At 40.1% G+C, this 19,401-nt stretch overlaps 1 protein-coding gene across 1 annotated transcript in view; it reads right to left on the reverse strand.

The window, feature by feature from the left end:
* Positions 1-19,401, reverse strand: part of KIF26B (kinesin family member 26B) — a 269,683-nt gene that overhangs the window by 178,146 nt on the left and 72,136 nt on the right. Inside the window, exon 3 of the mRNA XM_053938124.1 lies at positions 4,256-4,789. Coding sequence (XP_053794099.1) covers positions 4,256-4,789 — 534 coding nt within the window. The remainder of the gene's footprint in view (positions 1-4,255; positions 4,790-19,401) is intronic.

A 19,401-nucleotide genomic window follows, 5' to 3' on the forward strand; every position in this document is an offset into this window, starting at 1 on the left:
CTGTTACCCATCATTCCCTTTTATGGCCTAAATTGTTCGTGGAGCTGTTGACTTTCTCCAGTTCTTGGGCTCATTCTGACCTTCCTGTCACTCAAATCTACCAAACACGCTGTGCTAAATTTCCTTTTGTTCGCCCTTTGAAATTATCTGCTTCAAGACATGAAAGATTCTCATGCAGATCGAGGAGGGTAACTAGAAGACCAAGGAAATGCATACTGTTTTATGCTCTGGGGCTACCACCATGATGAAGTTAATACCTTGCTGTTGGTTTAAAGGCACACCAACATGAGAGCCAAGCAGGTAATTTAACATTTTAGTAAAAACTAGAGATCTTTGACTCTAGAAAAATGTGCAACCAGCTTAATCTAGTCACTATTATCAACTCCTTTCCCTTTGAAAGCAAACCCTGAATCAGTCTGAACTCCTAAGGACTCAAATCTTATTCTTTAATGTGGTGGTTTTGTTTTAGCTACTTTATCAGCTTGTGATAATAAAGTAATAAAAGTGTTATGCATTAAATTTAATATTTCATTCTCTATGACAATGACAAGAAGCAATAATTTCATCAAGGAATTTGGATTTTTCACTCCTAGCATTAGCAGCCCAGGCCCAGAGGGTTTTTTTTCCCTTTGGAAGTGTTCAGTAATCATTGGTAACTAAGCGTACTTAACACTGTGGTATCCTGTAATTCACACCAGCAGCTGCTCAAATAATTACAGCCCTTCTCAGGTAAAACCTCAACAATTTAAAAGAGTTTTCTCTGAGCAGGGAAGGACTGAAATCCCTTTGAGTGATAGGAAGATCCACAGAACTCTTTACAAGTGTCAAAACAGTCTGAACCACCAGGCATACAAATGCATACAAATGCTATCTGCTGACCAGCACGGAAAGAGAACTATTTTCAGACTGAATCAAATTCTACCAAAGTTTGGCTGGTATTTTTCTACATGTATTAAACAGAAAGAGGTCCGTTTTACCCTGACCATTTCAGCATTCCTGTTTCCATAGAAATGTTGTAATGGGCCACACTCTTTGTTTAAGACCAATCAATTCCATTTCCCTGCCTCTGATTCCCTGTTTTGCAAAAGGACCTACCACCAAAATTTGATTCAGCCCTCTTTGAGTCAGGCCTAGGGGACATCACAGATCTTTAGAACCAGATTTTTGTTTTCCTTTTCAAGGAGTGCCTAAATATGTAATCATATAAAACAGGGACAGTGGGGACTGATGGGGTCATCTGCACCATCTCCCAGTCTCCAGGTAGGATCAGTTTTGCCTAAAAAATTCTTAGCAGCTATTCCTCTGATGTTCTTAGGAGACTCCATTCACTAGTTCCAATAATGTATCCATGAAATTACCAGAAAGTTTTTAGATCTGATATGCATTATCAGTTAAATCTGGTACACTTCCATTTTTTTCAGATTTTAAACATATAACACATTACTAAAGCTTGTAATGTACAAATTCTGATTTGTACATTACAATTACTCCTCATTGGAAAGTGCTCTTTCTGCAAAATTAATTGAATAGTGGCATTTAAGACTTGTCCTAAACTACTGCAGCAGGTGAGCTTTACAATATCACAACACTACCTTATATACTCATCCATTTTTATTGTTTTTTCTACTGGAACTGAAACAAAAGTAGTAATTACCTGCCCATAACAAGGTCCTAATTTTAGGCAGTCTGGTAGGGAAGAGGTTAAAATGGAGTAACATCCTGCAACTTACAACTGTAGGAATACTTTTTGGTGCTTAAAATTGCAGTGAGTCAATTCTGAGCCACAGAATGTCACTTTCAAACTAATGTTTTCTCTTTTTTTTTTATGATACTTTAAGGAAGACATCACAATCAGTTTTCAAGGTACCCAACCATTTCTTTCAAGTTATCTAGACTGTCTAAGAAAAGCTGATTTACACTGGGATATGTCTACCACAGGTGCCATTAAGTCTAGAGCCATGAGACTGACTTCTCCCTGGACATCTATTTAACAAGATTATGATGTGGAAGGGTACTGCTCTTCTCTGTGTGAAGTGCAAGGCTTTTTTATCCCAAGAAATTATTTTCTACTCCTCTCAGCTAACACACAATGAAGTTTTTCTAATCACTATTCTTAAGGGAAGGCAAGAAAACTTAATTAATATATAGACATTCACAAGTAAGTAGGCTAGCAGCACCTTTTTTTAATTCACCTCCAAATCAAGAAGGGTTCTAGCTAAGATGATATAAAGATTCATTCTTCCTCATTTGCTCTTCTTGCAGAGTTTTGCAACTGTAAGTGCATAACAAAAATGTATTATGTGGGACAGAGATCTAAAATGTTTTGAAAATGTGTAGCAAATAAGATTGGTTTCTGCACACAAAAGCAAAAAAAAAAAAAGCTTGCATCTTACCCATACTTGAAATTATAAACAAATTACTTTTCAAAGTTTTTCTTCTTGCTAGACTAATTCCCACTCTAACACAGATACTATGTAAACAAGCACTAAAATCCTTTTAGTGTGCTTAAAGAAAAAAGCTATCAGTATTATTTCTCAGCTGGAGAATTAAATGTGGCAACTTGAGTACAGTGAGATTTTTAACGTTTGAGAGTAGAATCTTAAAGGAAAAGATGAAACTTATGATCAACATATTCTAACACAGACCATCATTGCTAGGCTCATTTGGGATTTTTGTGTGTTTGTTTGTTGTTCATAATTTTTTGTTTATTTTGCTGTTAATTGGGGCTTTTGGTTGGGTTTTGTGTTCGGTTTGGGGTTTTTTTTGGCTGAGAGGTGTCTTGAGAGTAGGCAATCTTTTCTATTTCAAGGTTATTGAAAATCAAAGGTAGAGAAGAGTCCTGAATTTAACTGGTCCCAAACTACAGAATCAGTCTTGACAATTCTGAATATTAGATTAGTCTTAGTGAATATTTTTAAGACAAAATTAATCATCAAGGAAATTCAAACATTATAAAAAGTAAACAAAACCCACATTTTCACAGAACAAAACCTAAAAGATTGTGAATGCAGTAAAATGGAACTAATTTTCCCAATACAAATAACAGTTATTCAGATTTGTTAAGGTGCATTCTTTGTTTATTTTATTTTTTCTTAGCTGAAGCATAGATCACATTTTTTTTCTTAGATCAAAACTACGATCACATACTGACCTACCCAAAAATGATTCAGGTTCAGTAGAGCATAAATCCACAAAAGCATAAAGTCACATATTTTCCAGATAAAATAACTGTACTTCATTTCTGGTTTTACCCAGTTTACTTTGGTGCATGACAATATCTTAATTCTTATTAACGACATCACTTTTTTTCTGGCTATAATATCAGTTAGTTATACTAATAAAAGTTAAATATTAATTTAGGGATCTATCTTGTAATATGTTTATAATTTAGTAGAAAGACCAACTTCCAAAGTTATTTACGTGCCTAAGGAAGCCAACTGGGGCATTTGTGAGAACATGTGAAGAACAGGCTTATGTCACAATCTGCAAGTGCTTGGGTATTCTGAGAATCCCATCAGCTGCAGTTAAGTGTGTCAGAAAGCCCACCTCCTGTCACACAAAAAATCTTCTTCTGTGCCTTCTGGTGTGGATGGGTTCTACAGGTACTTACAAGTGTGGTGTACTTGAAAACAACAGACCAAAGAGGAGGAAAAGAACATGCTGAAAAGCATATGAAAATCTCCCAGAACTGCTAGGATCTGGAGATTACTGGACCCATTGAACCCACTGGCATCAAGAATGTAGGCAACTTAAAATGTGTCAAAGAAGTTAGTGCCTGCTATATGTACCCAAATGATCACACACACAGAGGATGGAATAAAAGATCATCCAGATCCTCCCTGAACACCAGCTCAGAAATCTCTGGTGCACTAGTGTGACTTTCCTCTTGGGAGTAACCAAGTGTGGCTGGCTCCCAGCTGTTGCTCTGAGTATTTTGAGTGAAAGTGAGTGAGGACTGTGTGAGCAAATAATTGAAAATACTGCATGATTAGTTCTCTGCAGTGAATTAAAAACAACAGCTCGGTTCTGCTATCAGTAACAGCTGAATTCATAGAAGGTATTCTCCTTAATACTGCTTTTGATCTGTGTCTCCTCCAACTCAATCCCCTATCAGTGATTTACAGCACTACTTGTCCTAGTGCTCATTTACACAGGCAGCTCAACTTCTACCCCACAGGAGCAAACAGTGTTAGTATGCCCCTGCCAGCCTCAGTGGGAAGGAAACAAGTATGTTCTGTTACTTGAAAATACTTACTTGGTAGGGGTAAAGAGTGACTCCATTCGTTCTTGACAAAGACCAGGTGCCATCAAGGTACTGGTGGGCCTGGATAGCCACAGAGTTGAGAACATTACCATTGCTGGGGCTGGTGGCCATTTGAAAGCTGACCTTGGCTTGGTGTCCAGGAGATCCATTTTTTTTCTCCACCCCGTTTCCAATCCCTAGACTGTTGGGTTTTCCACTGTGTTTGTTGGCAGCAAAGCCTGTATAATTAGATGGGGCATAAGGAGCAGGCACGTATGCCCAGTCCCTGGGCTGCAGGCTGCCCATGTGCCGGGGACTCACCAACGTGGGGACGTTGGAGAGAGGTGGGGGAGAGCCTGGCGAGGCATCGTAATGTTCTGAGTTGGCGGCTTGCTCCAAGGTCAGCACCATCTGAATGGCTTCTTGCTTCAGCTGGTTCAGGTGTGTGGCACAAACATCACATCTGTTGTCCTTCTCATTCCATGCCTTTCGAATGGTATTGGGAACTTGGAGCTTCTCATGAATCACCGAAGAGAAACCTGGATCCTAAAAATCAAACAGAAAAGGGTAAGGGGGGGACAGGAGTGAAATGTTTAACCGCAGTCACCAGAGTGAAACATTATAACTGCATTTCAAAAGCAAATTTATGAGATAAGCTTAGAATGCAGACAAAGGCCATTAGATATAGTCAACATATGCCAGCAGCAGAGCTGAACAAAACTGAGAAACTAGATTGTGTTAGAAAGGAAAAATTCTTTTACTGATAAGTGGCAAATATTATAAATCCACTGCAAGCTTCAATGCATTGCAGAGAAAAGGAATTAACCTGCTTCACACCACTGCACCTAATTTCTGGCTTGAATGAAATCTGCTCTTAGTTACATAGGTGAGATTAAGAGCAGCTCCACTATAGCCAGTGGACTTGTTGCAAGGTTCACAAATCCATCTACTCATCAACCTCAGCTTTTGGTATTCAGAAAACCCAGGAAATACTCTGCAACAAAAATTCAACACTTCAAAGACAGCAGAAAAAAAAAAGTATCACCACTCTCTTAAAAATCCTTTTCAGAATTCAAAACAGATGGATAGATGATCAAGTCATTTACCAAGAATACACTTTCCAGCCAAAAAAAAAAGAAAAAAAACAAATTAAAACAAACCACCTTTTTGTTAATTAAAGTTCTAGCACTATTTTGGGTATATGTTGATAACATAAAAGTAAAAATCTTCTTTAAAAAATACAACATGTTAGTAATCTGTAAAGAATTATTTTCTTGTCTGAAAGTATAGTTCTGATGCAAAACCACATAATCAGCTCTAAAGCCTCTTGTCTCATAGCCTTACCTCATGGGTAGATATTTGAACATCAGTGGTGCTGCCCACAGGGCAACACGCACCCTGATCTGACTGCCATCACTGAAGTGCAAATTGTGAAGCCAAACAGCAATCTTAGAGCAGGCTTGTCACCAAACTGGCCTGGTTCTTATAGTATCACACAGTTTTAGAAACAGCAACGATGTGCGCATTGCACAGAGCATAAAGTAACAGTTATTTGATGGAAATATTTATTGGAATTTTCACACCACATTCCTGCAGTTTTACAGATCAGGCAGGACAGACTTCACCTGCCCCTCCCTAATTTTTAGAGGCTTACTGGTGGATTTTTTTTATGAGTAGTCAAAAAGTTTTAAAATCAAGACTATCATAATATTTTTCTCTTCATCTTTGTGGCTTTAACAGCTTTAGCAGCAAAATCAGAGAGTGCATATCTGTGTGAGGGAAAAAAAAAACCACAAATAGTCAGCACTCTTATCAAGTAATTAAGTAATTTGATGAACCCCATGCATTGAGATAGACAAATTTCATGTCTTGATAGTTTGTCTGTGCTGGGAAAGAGGATGGGGGTATAATATAGGGAGGGAGAGAATTCATTCGTAGAGGGTCATATTCATTATGATCCATCTTTATTATAGACTCAAGCATTTTATTTTCACTGTTTAACTACCGTGAACAGCTCCTCAGCATGCAGTGATTAATTGATTCATAAATCACAGTGCCTCCTTATGCACAGCAGCAAAAGAGCAGCTCCAGCCACAGAAGCCCAGGAGAGTCATATAAGCTGATGAGAAACAACAGGAGGCTGAGGTCTGATCAAGCCTCAAGCTGGTCATTTCTATCCCATGCACAAAGGGGGTCAGAGCATCAAAGTGTGTCAGGAAGGCAGGAACTGGATTCTGCACCAACCCTTCCCCATTAACCTTTGAGAAAGGGACCAGTGGAAATCAGGGAGAAAAAACAGGATGCAAAATATGTCAAATCACATTTTCCATCCCAGACCATAACTAGGTCAACAGATCACATCAGATATAGGCATCCACTCCATGATGCCAGGTGTGCTGGGAAGTGATTCTCTATTTTCCCCATAATGAGCTAGACAAAGCTGCCCATACAGCTGAAGTGAGGTATGAGTCTTCTTTTCAGGCTGCTCCACATCAGTGCAGGAAAAATCCTTGCCAGCTCTATCTTCAGCTAGCAAGTGCCACAGAGGTGGTTGCTGTTCTTTGAAAGTCAACTTCCCCAAAGCAACTGGGCTTAGACCGAGGTAATTATATATACAACATTCAGATCCAGCAGCAGTTGGAACATGGAAATTTCTGGATACTATGATAAATATTCCAAGGAAATAAAGCCTTCTCTAACGTAAGCAAATGTCAGCATGATATAAATATTCAAGTAGCACACCAACTTTAAAGAGTGCTGGACAGCAGTGAATTCAGTTTCATCTCAGTGTTAAAACAAACATCAGATCGTTCTGTGATACAACAATAAACACAGAGAGAGAGGGAGGGAGGGAGAGAAGAAGGCGGGCTGTTCCTCCTCAGGAGCAGAATGAAGAAACAGGCACAACCTGAACTGATTACTCCCAAGATTGGCCCTACTAATCTATCATAACCTACTAGATGGATAGTTCAATACTGGTTCCAAATTCAGGATATGAAACAGAAAAGTCTACAGGATAGCAAATAAATTTGGATAAACTCAGCTTCCAGAAGGACATTAATCACAGTTTGTTCTCAAAACAAAACTGAGAGAGCCTAGAGAGTTTATTTCCTTATTTTGTGCTAGGCAGCGCTGCTATAATTTCACAGAAGTGGCTGACAGTCTTACAACATGTTTAGCAGGGAAGAGGCCAAAGCTGAACAATCCCTATACCCAAAGAGCAGATATACTACACTGGCTATTTCAGTATTTCATCTGCTAGCAATCATCTGCACACATTCCCCCAGGAATGCTTATTAGTTCAATAACCAATATCTTGTCCCATACAAAAGTGACGGGCAAGCCTCGCTGGATAAGTGCTTTGAGCCAGCTGCACAGAGCAGCAGGAGCTGAAAAAGGTTATAGTCTCTAGCAAAACATGTGACCTCTAAGAAACTCCACACTCCCTGGCACAGGAGCAGATTTGCTCATGAAATCTGAGGTTGACACTGAAAATACCATTTATATTTTGGCACTCATTTCCAGTCCTGACAAAGCATAATGACACTGAAAACTGAAACAGAACTTGAAAAATCACAAGAGAGTTTGCTTTGAGTTCAGGGCAAAGGTTCTTGATGGTTTCTCTTCTTGCTGCAATGGTTCACCCAACTTTAGTATAAACAGCATTACTGTAAACTCCTGTTCCTATAATAAACAAATGAAGGCATGTAAGAGGTCTGAAAGCTTCAGGAGATCAGCCACAATACAGACCATTGCATAAATGCACAAGGCAAGCAGCAAACTAAACAGAGTGCACACTGAGCTATTCTGCAAGAAGCCTTTTCATGTTACCTTTGAGTTCTCAAGGTCAAGTAAACACCGAGATAGTAACTAATTTCTCATCTTTGTTCCTAAACTAAAAACCCACATGGGAAAGAAAGAAGATGGAAAGAAATTTTGTGTGTTAGAGACCTATCATAGGTGAGCTGAGGAATTCTTATTTTACCCAGTGAAAACCTATACAGAGAACGGGCGCAACTTGAACACTGAAGTACACAGACAGCTCTACCAGGGTAAATGCAGTCCTGTCTTCATGGGGGAGAAGGAACTGCGTGATTACTGTATGACAAGGTAATGCAGAAGCATCCTCCACCTCTTTCATACCCCTTCATAGATCTGCACCTTGCTACATAGTGTTCACAGTGTTCCAACTCCATCGCTAGGAAAGGAGATGACAAAGAGAATAAATCCTTTCCTTCCTGCCCCCCCAGCTTAGAGCCCATCTTCCTCAAAAGAGAAAGCAAACAACCACTTCCAGCACGAAGCACCCTCTGTTTCAAACATACAATTACACAAAGCCCACAAGGAGACACAATGAAAGCAGGATAAGCTCAGCTGGTGGACACAGAGACAGACAAGAAATAAGATGAACAATCTGCGCTTTTACATGTTACATGGAACCTAGTTGATCACAGATTCATATGCAAATACCTCATACACATTCTACTCTTTTGCAAGCATACAGCAGGCAGATACTAATATAGGTCATACTCACTAAGATTTCAAACATAACTGTATTTTATTTGGTCAATGACAGCCTACGCAAGTTAGATATGGTAGTCTTATATCATTACCTCAGAGAAAAATCAGATGTACAATGGATCTCAAGAACTTCTTGAACAAATTGTGTTCTTCAACAACAATATTACTCATTGCTCTTTACAGAAAGATAAAGCAGTCAATACTAACTAAATCACAGAGGCCAGCTTCTGCTTGAAGATGCTCACAGAAGACTCATGGAGTTCTTTTGTTTCTGAAAGGGTCCATGCAGAAATGACTGCTGGTATGTAATCCATCACACAAGGTAAGGGGAGAGGTAAGGGAAAGCAATGATCAAAGTTCTTCCCAAGAAGGAATGCATTTTCCCACTCCACAGGCAGGGTGTGGAAGAACTAATTAAAAAGCTTTACCCTGATAAAAAACCTCATATTATTCCATGACTGCACAAGTATCTCTGCTCTAAACACAATCCTGTTAGTCAACAGTTGGTCTCTATTTAGGAAAAAAGGAGGAGGGGGAAAAAAAGAAAAAAAACTCCTCCATTCTCCTTTCTCTCTTGAGGGTGTACTTTCCAGCTCAATAAAGAGATTATACTTGTAATTTACTTTTCAGAGGCACTTAGGCTATTTTCTAAGTGACTCTGCATCCTAACTTAAACATATCCTATCATCTTCTAGGCTACATTTGAGAGATTTTCTGTTTGCAGCATTCCAGAGCCCCAACAGTTGAAAAAACAGCTCCTCATCATTACAATGGCACCACTTGTTAAAGCAAAATTCCAAATATACTGAAGCCAATGGGAGGTTTTCATCAAATAAGCATGACAGGATATGACTCTAAATTAGCAGCACTGCACCAAACTGAGCTGGGAGCTCTTGGATAAAAATCAGTTCACTTCATTCAGTAAAGACTGAATCATCTGAATTATTTAAGTTGATGGGATCTCCCCTAGCACAAGCAGTCTTCTGGTAAATAAAAGCCAAGGTTGCACGTGGGCAAGACCAAGGGAGCAGTAAGGTGGCCTCCCTTGTTCTATTGCTCTCTACGCAGCAACCAACACCTTCTCTGGGCAAGACCATACTCCTTACCCTCCCTGCCACAGAAGTCACCCCTCACACCCAACACAGCATTTTCAAATAAGCCATCCATCATCAGTCCCAGCTGAGTGAATGAAGCCATCTCCTCTGCTAGAAGAGAACATATTTCACTCTCTTCCTTCTGAAACTCTCTCCTTTCCCTAGCAGCAACATTCCCCACTGTTACTCCATGCTGGGGACAGTAGAGAGAGTAGTCATAAGGAAAGCCTAGCAGAATAAGAAAAAGCCTTTTTATGTTAGCCTGTTTCCAGAAAGCCCTTGTAAAAGCACTCTCTTACCAACAGCAGTAAAAACCTCAGCAGTATTATTATGCCTCACCTCTTTAACTATTGCCATTCTTGTCTGTCAAACTTGAACATTCTGCTGCTGACTTGAGCCTTTCGTTTCAAAAGGGCAATGAGAGTACACCCTGTCCTACACTCAGTATCTCCAAAACACATCGGGGAGACCAGCTCTTTTCAGAAAGAGGGGGAATTCAAATATGAAGTCTTAATCCTGTCTGGTGTAACCCTCACAACATTTGTATTTCAAGGTGTTTTTCTTGACCTGGTACATACAACTGACATTTGGACTTCTATAATTTAACACTTGTCAGTATTAACCAGCCACTCTGCAGCCAGAAAAATGTGTTCCTTTGGTTTAGGCTGTTTTCTTATCTGAAAGAGACAGAAAGTCTGAGCAGGGCTCACCTTACAAACTCACAGCAACAGGAAGCAGAAGACAGAAAATCCTGGGAAAATAGGAGGATTAAAAATGGGACAGAAAAATGAGGAGAAAAAAACCATCAAAAAGTGTGTTCTAATTGCTCCATGGACTGGCTCATGGCTCTGCTGGTGGATCAGCATTGATAGACTTATAGCTGTACTCATCTGGCACACAGGTGTTAGCATTTGATAGCTAGGCAGCAGCCAGATTTTTAATTGGGTTGGGAAGAAGAGATGAAACAGCAGCAGGAATATCTTAAATACACATTCAGTGGTGCAAATCCAAGTCTTAACCAAAGAGCTCTGCTATGCAGTTGAGTAGAGTTCTGCTACATTTCTGTCCACGCCATAACAGGGTCTCCTGGAGGGAAGATTCTTCTACAGTTATGTGACAGACAAACTCAGCTGTTGCCAAAAGGGCAGCATTTGTCAGCACCCTTTTGATAGAACAAAAAATTCTTAAAAACTCAGAATTGCAGAAACCTCAACCCTTATGCTAGAAAAAGCAGCAGATCTATTCTCCCTTCTTTGCATTCTACTTCCCTGACTGGATATGGAAAGATTGCATTTGCCTTCTTAGCCACCAGAGCACACTATGAGCTTGTGTTCAACTGATTGTTCACCTTGATCCCCTTGTACTTTTGTGCATCATTGCTATAGACAATTTAGTGTCATGCATGGAGCCCAGATGTACTTCAGATGCATTTTTGTTCAGGTTTCCAGTCACGTCTCAGAAGTCAGTGGCTACTGCTGCCTCTTCACACAACTGAGGTCCAGCCACATATTTGACCCAGCTATTGTCAGGATTAGATGTCTCTCATGAGCTTACAAATTGTTAGCCTTACCAACCAAATGTTACTCTCACTCCTCACCATAGTGGCAGATGATATACCTTTTTGCCATAAAATCCCTCTGATGCCATTCACAAAGACATTGTTCTGTGCAGATATCCTTTTACCCACCCTTTCAAGCTCATCTGGGATAAGCATAAAGCATGAATTACCTATGATTACATGGGCCAGACATGCTGAAATACTGGAATAACATTAGTTTTTCTTTGATCCTTTCAAAACTCCTCATTATTAGAAACCTTGATGAACATCTAATCAACAGATCACTTGAACCACTTTGAGTAACCAGGCTACAGTAGCAATTCTTGTTCTGACACACATCCAAATTTTCAAAGTTTAGCTTGTTTTTCCTGAGAGGAAAGCATTAGAGTTCTTTAACAAATGCCAGCACTGAGCTACTATTGATACAGTAACCAGTGACTTCTCCAAAAACTGTCATTCCTGAAGTATGTAACTGAATATCACAAATGAGAAGGTCAGGACAGTGTTTGTGACACCTATATGCTTACTGTTCCCCTGATTCAAAAGAGGTTTGTGGCAAGCTAAAACCACTTGTACCTGCTTTTCAAACATGAGAATATTTTATTTTAAGCAAACAATCATTATTAAGATTATTGTGGAGTTTATTCAATGATTTAGCAATCTCAAAAAGAACTATTCAATATGTAACATTTTGTAAACAAATCTATTCTGCTTCAGCTCATCTACAATTGACAGGCATTAGAGAACCAAAAACTTTTGCTCCTCTTCAGCTAACTTTTGTATTCCACTTTTTTAAACTATTTATGCAGCTCACTCTTATGCTTTTCTCTCCTCCTTGAGGAGCATTATTATCTTTAAATTGCATGTGAGATCACTGTTTTGGAAGGGAAGAAATAACCAAAAAAAGGAAAAAAGTCAATAGATTGATACAGTTGTTGGTGGCTTATTCAAGGGTTAAAAAACTTAGCCTTTGCAAAATTTCCTTTTCATTTTGGGTTATCGTGTTCTTCTGTTTAATTCACTTGACTTTTGCAAAGAATTTTACCATTTTGTCCACTTCACACTGAGGTTCCAATGAGTTGCAGCAAAGCTACCTTTCATTCATCTTGAATATGCTCTCCTCAAGCAACATTCATTCAGGTTCTCTTTTCCAGTTTCTTTTCTGCTGCTATCAGATTTCTGCCCACTTCAGCTTCACTGGAGAGGAGTTGGGAATGTGAAGGATACAGATTGATTAGAATTAGAGCATTGCAAGTCTTAGTACAGAGCTAATCATGGACAGTTAAAACCTGAAGAGTTGCAGTTTAACAGGGCCATTTGAAATTCACACTTTTAAACTGATCTTCTTTCATGTCCTTGAACATGAAAACAACCCAAGCAACCCAAGAAATCTTAATCTTAGCAAGTAGAAGTACATTTCTGCCCACTTTATTCAAATCAGATGGAGCTTATCTGCATGCCACCTAGGAAACAAGAAAATAAATATTGTTCCTGAGCACTGGGAAAGGAGATCACGAAGACAACTTCACTGTAATGATGAAGCCTCTCCCATGCACATCCACAGTCAGAAGCACATCAAAAACTGAAATGTATTTGCCTCTTCTCTATGTTTCAACTCCACATTAGATAGATAACATTGCTAAGAATATGTGATTTGGAAACAGGAATGAGTCTCCCCTCTGTGCTGGCTCTCAAATCCTTATACATGCAGAGCATTCCAAGCTGCACACAAGCCTGCTCCTACCACTCAGTGGCAGTCACATCTCACACTAATATTGTTGACTGGGAACTTCCATCAGCTTTTTATCTTAACTAAACATGCAACTCAATATTCACAGAGCTGTTAAACACCTTCTTTAGAAGTTAGTTCCTTCATGGGAATGCACCCAGGATCAAGTAGGCCTTGAGAAAGCTGGAGGGTTAGTTAAGAGATCTTGAGATGCTGGGAACTGTCCTAAAATGACTGTACAATCCTTTAGACTATAGAAGGAAAAGACAAAATACCTACTTGAAGCTGATGGTGAGACTGGAAGGGGATGAAGGAGGGGGAGAGAAGAAATCAAGGCAATGACCTTTGGAAGAATTTTTTTCTCCTAATTTCTGACACAAGCAATTTGAAGGTCTATTGATGGGGTAAACAATTGCTGACCCAGAAGGAAGGTCACAACTTTCCTATCACTGAGTTCTATGCCACCCTGCTTTCCCAAAAGACTTTATGCTATTTTGCTATGTATTTTGGATGGACAGAAATTGCATAAGAGCATCCTGTAAGCAACACTGAGGTTTGACACCATCTGTCTGAAACACCCTCTTTGATACATACCAGACCTGCAGTGGGCTACTGCTTTAAAGAGTGGCCACATACCAGATATTGACAGGCACTTGCTCCACAGGCAGCCAAAGTCCACTGCTGTCTAGCCATACAGGCTCTCACAGTCTCACTGCCATCTGGTAAATCTTTCCAATTCAGCAACATTTGGCCTGGCATCATTATCACCTCCTTCTCACCCCAAACCATTTACCCACAGAAGGGCTGTTCTGCTTCCTTCTGCATCAGGACAATGCAAACTCTCATGGTGTCCAAGATCAGTCTACCTTTCAGTGACTCAGCCTCTTGGAAATCCCCTTTTACCTCAGAGAGGGAAAAGAACCATCATCCTGTTCCTTTCCTGCCAGCAATACAATGGCCATGCTCCCTTCCTGGTTTGCACAGCTTCTTGGAGCCCAGCCTCAGGCTCACCAGGCTCCCAAATGCTGCAGGTACCCCCCAAAACTTCTCCTGCCCCTCTGATGTGACACCACCTCATTCTGCACACGAACCCCAGCTCAGGTTAATTGACACCATACTTACCACTTTGGGTGTGCATAATATTTTTTGCTATTTCTTATTAGCACTTGGGTTTGTTTTAATACTGTGAACTGAGAAAAGAAAAATCCCAGTGTGCAACACAGGGAAATTTAATTCTAACAGTTTTACACTATCTCAGTGTGAGTTATCTCTGCTTGTGAAAGCTCCTCAGCTTTGATGTAATACCAGACAGTAACCAGATATAGTTTTGTATTTATAGCTGTTCCATTTGCACAGTTATATTAAGAGCTTGTTAATGATCTAGTTATCAAATTGTCTAATTATGGTTTTGCCTAATTTCTTTTGTGTACATGAAATCACTTATAACTACTGTCTGTGATCCCTGGAACACCTAAAAATGAGATGTCACATCAAAAACTTCTTTTTGGAAGTGAAATTGGTATACGCATGTACACTTCTTTTATAATTTCTGATCTCATCATATTCTACAGATTTCTCATATACAACAGTTTAGATATATTGATACCATTTTTATGCCCACATAAAATATTACAGACATATGAAAACAAACAAAAAATGCACCACAAAAGTTAAAATCAGCAACATTTGGCCTGGACCCTTTGAGGGTGTTATGTGCCCTTAACTTCCATGCAGCCAAATCTAAAAGCATTAGAGCAGCCATGAAAGAACATTTATTCCACCTAGGATACAGGGCAAGAGGCAGGAGCACACCTCAGCTTTTCAGCTGGGAATAATTTCATGAGCAAAGCTGTTTTCAGATTTCTGTTCCAGTTGCAAGATCAGTGTATATTTTATTAGCAGAGTATAAATATTTGTGATATGCAAAGGGGATGAAAGAGAAAAAACAAAATCTTGAAGAAACTCGTGAAAGTAATAGGACTCTGAACTACTCTCTAGGCAAACTGAGTATCTCTGTCACGACTCCCTTACATACAGCATGAGGACAAACTGCTGTGCACAGGACACCTTTTCTCCAGGCAAAGATCTTTTCTCCAGCCTTGGGGTAGTTGCACTGTTTAGCCATGCTAACACACATGGCAGAAAGTGTGTTATGACACATAGCCTGTTTTTCTTAAGTCTGCTGCAAACATACCTGCTAAATTTCATTACACTATGTCAGTGTGTGACTTTCTACCTAAACTATAAACTCATGTGTATACTTCAGCATATGCTTCAGCTCCAATTCATCAGACTCTGCCTGCATCTGCTGAGGCAAGAATTGCACAGGTTTTGGTATTTTGTGCCAAGAGTAGGTGATAGAGTTTGGCTTTGAGGGGCTGGTGAGTGCAAGAAGATGTATGGGGAAGACAAGAAGCTGTGGCCAGCATGGAAGCTGTCGGGCTGCTGAGTGCGGCTTTACATGACAAGAAGAGAGCTCCAACTCCACTCACCATGGCTTTTGCAGAGCCTGCACTTGGCTGCTTCTGTGCCAAGTGATCCAGAAGGCACCTACTACACCAGCACTAGCTCAAGCTGACGCAGCTGCATGATATAGGGGTTTCCCTGAGGGAAGGTACCAGCTTGGGCCAGGAGGCTGATGAGCCCATCTTGGCTGCCAGACATCTGGTGATGTGGGTATAGAAGAAACCTTCATGAATTTGAAGCCAACTGAAGTTGGAATGGGGTACAACATGATCCTGTGGGCCACGGACAGCCCCCTGAGACCACTGCTGCTTCTGAACACTCACAGCCAGAAGCAAGCAACATGGTCTAACATTTACCACAGTGCTTCTCCAGGCTGGCAAATGCTCTAGTTCAATATATATCTTTACAGACAGATTATGGGAGCTTTGGAGTACAGCTAATAACCTCCTGTTGTTGTCACCTATTAAAAAAAGAATAACACGAACTCAAAAAGTAGGCATTGTTTCAGTGCAGAGCTATTTGTTCAAAATTGCTCACACTGTGAAATCCCAGGCTGCCACAGCCTGTATCCCATCCTCTGCACCCTCACAAAGTCCCAAGCAATTCAAATGGTGAAGGATGCAACAGGGCTCAGCTGGAAAGAGTTCTCACCAAGGTCTCAATGAAAGCATTCACAGCTGAAGGAGGCCAAGCACTCCCCTCCCCACATCCATTCACTGTGAACAGAAGCCTCAAGCCCTTGCTGAGGGACCACAGGGGACAGGCACTTAATGAGCCCTCACTGCCAAACAGCTCAGTGCTGCTGGCCCCCCATGACACCGATCTACAAGTGTGGGCTAAAAACATGTCCAACCCATTCCCACCACAGCTCATGTTCTGTCCTGATTAAGCTGACTGCTGACAAGCCCAAGAGGGGATCAGCCTCTTGACTTGTGTGGTCTGATGAAGGCTAAGATTACAAATCTTTTTCCAAATAGTCCCCAAGTGAGCCACACACACAAAAAAAAAAAAAAAAAAATAGAAGGAGGGGAAAAAACTTCCTGTAGAGGCTGGTAACATTAGCCAGCCTTAAACAAAACTACAATGTACCTCAAGTTACAGTTTCAGATGAAAAGCTCTCTAACCAGTGAGGAACAGTATGGATTTCCAACTTTTGTAAAGATTAAAAGGCACTGATCATGACTTCAGACTAATACAGGACTTCTTGTGCACCCAGTGCATTATCAATAGAGAAATGGGAATTACATCTGAATGAACAAAGCTAATAGTTCTAGAAACAATCACTGCCACTATGACACTGCTCTTCCCTCTCCCCAGGGGCACCTCCTAAATTAATCTACAGTTACCCTCTAAATCAAGCTCCAGGTTTCCCCACTACTGATTCAGGTCTTAGATTCAGAAATCAAACCCAATTAAAGAAAATCTAGACATACCTTCTTAAATAAAAATCATTTACAATCAGCAGAGTAACCCAATGGCCTCTTAAAGTACTTTCTATGAATTTCAGCAACCACTGATTAAGTAAACACATTTTAAAATCTACATACATGCATAATTCATGCAACCTGGGGGAAAAAAAATCTGATTTTTGTTATTTATTGACAAACCGACATCTGGATTTAGATTTTTAAAAAAAACAACTAAACAAACAAACAAAGACAATAGTGTTCTCATCTGAGAAAGATGCTTCAAGGAAAATGGTGCAAGAAAGGGGGAAACAAGGAGTTGTTATTTTACTGGCTTAAATTTATTTTTGTCTGAATAGCTGAAAGCTACAGAAAGAAAACAATTGTGAGAAAACTCTCCTACCACTGCATTACCTTATTTTCCTTAGTTTCATTTCCAGAGCTTGGTTCCCATTTTGTTACTAGTCCCTGCTTATCTCTCCCATACAACTACTCCTTCTGATCCAGGCAGACCCAATCAGTTCCCAGCAGAGATTACCCTTCTCTGAAGGAGATGAGGCACAAGCTAAGGAGCATAATGTCCTGGAGTTAGCATCAAATCTCACTATTCCTATTTCTAGTGCTGGAGCAGAAGAGCTGCACTGAGATGGAGATAAGATTGAGAGGGAGCTGAAGGAGCCTGCACAGGTCAGCAGTGATTAAAGGTGCCACTGTGGTTTCAGGCCAGATTCCCAAAGCACAGCCAGTGAAGCATTTTGCAGCCAGCTCCCACAGCAGTATCTGCATCCCAGACCTTGGTGCCTACAGCCCTTAGATAAACTATGAGGAACAACAGGGACTCTTGAGCAGCAATACCTGGCAGGAAAGCAAACAACCTTGCAAAGAAAACATGAACAACATGAGGTTGTTTATTACAGTTCTAAGCTCCAGAGCTATTCTGCCAGGATCATTAGATCCTCTCAGGCTGCTAAGGCAGCTGGACTGTTCTCTCCACACAGCTGCACCACTCAGCAGAGGAGCCTTCTGGGGTTTAAAACCTCCATCTCCTCAGAAACTGCACTGTCCACCTTCATGCATGGCAAGATAAGACACAGTCTCTACTGTTATTGCAGAAGGTGTGCAAGAGCAGCCATCTCTTGTGGCCCCTAAGTCCAGCTAACTGCAGCAGATAGGAAAAAGAGAAAAAAGCAGCCACCAAGTAATTAATATACTACAAAAATGAAAGAGATTGTCCATTGTCAGCCCTTCTACTCAGGACCTGAGCAAAGGTTAGAGATTGCCCTACAATAATTCACTCTTAGTTTGTTCTTATGAGCAAGTTCTTACTTTTTGTAAGAACTTTTTGTTCTTACTTTTTCGTATGAGCAAGTAACACAGGCAGAAGAACCCTAGTATACTGCACTACTGAAGCTAGCAAGAACACGAGCTGTGTCCCATAGGAAGAACAAACTGCATTTGCAAACTGGAAGCTGCATGCCAGGACCTGATTCCTATATGCCAAGAGACCACTTTGGAAGCATACAGTGGCTCCACTTAGTATAGTTGTAAAGTGGAGTAGATATTTGTCACCCATACTTCAGTTCTGCAAATGGATATATAGTTGCACTGCACAATCAAATTATTTGACATTTTTAATTACAAACATTTTAGATATTTTTGCAGCCATTTGTAGAGTTTGATATTAATAACCAGAACTATGTCTCCAGCTCACAGTATCTGTCTAAAATTATTTTATCATCAACACTACACAAGCTACATGTAAGGTCTTCTAAGGTTTTCCAGATGTGATATTAGAACACTGGGATCTTTTTGTTTTATTAATGTTTACAGAGTTCCCATTGAGGACTCCACTGATTACCAAAGGGACTGGCAGTCTGGAGTTACTGGGAAGTTCAACTCCCCCTAATATTAAATGTTTTTCGTGTTCTCAACTAAACCCTACATTTAGTATTGTAATTTAACTTATTCTCCCAAGTTACCATCCATAGAATGTTTTCTGGCATGCTCACAAAATTTCATCAGAGACCTTTTCTGGCATCTACTTCTGTAGCATTTTCTGAATTTATTATTCAAAACTTAAGGGACATGGAAAAGGGAAGGATTACAGAGACATCATTTGGTATCCAGTGCAAATATAACTAATGAAATCTGACACATGTATGTATACATTCAGAGCTTTTATGGCTTTAAAAAAAAAAATAAACATTGAATGCACCACTACTTATTAAGTTCATTTTATGTCTAGGGAGAATTATACCTGCACAGCTAGAACATTCTACACCATCTTCCACAACAGATGTGAACCTCTCATTCCCCACCCAACCTTCTGCCCCTACTCCCAGCCAGGCTTTTTATGAAATTGGTTTCACACTTATACTTGGCAG

This window comes from Vidua chalybeata, chromosome 3, assembly GCF_026979565.1.
Source record: "Vidua chalybeata isolate OUT-0048 chromosome 3, bVidCha1 merged haplotype, whole genome shotgun sequence".
NCBI lineage: Eukaryota > Metazoa > Chordata > Aves > Passeriformes > Viduidae > Vidua > Vidua chalybeata.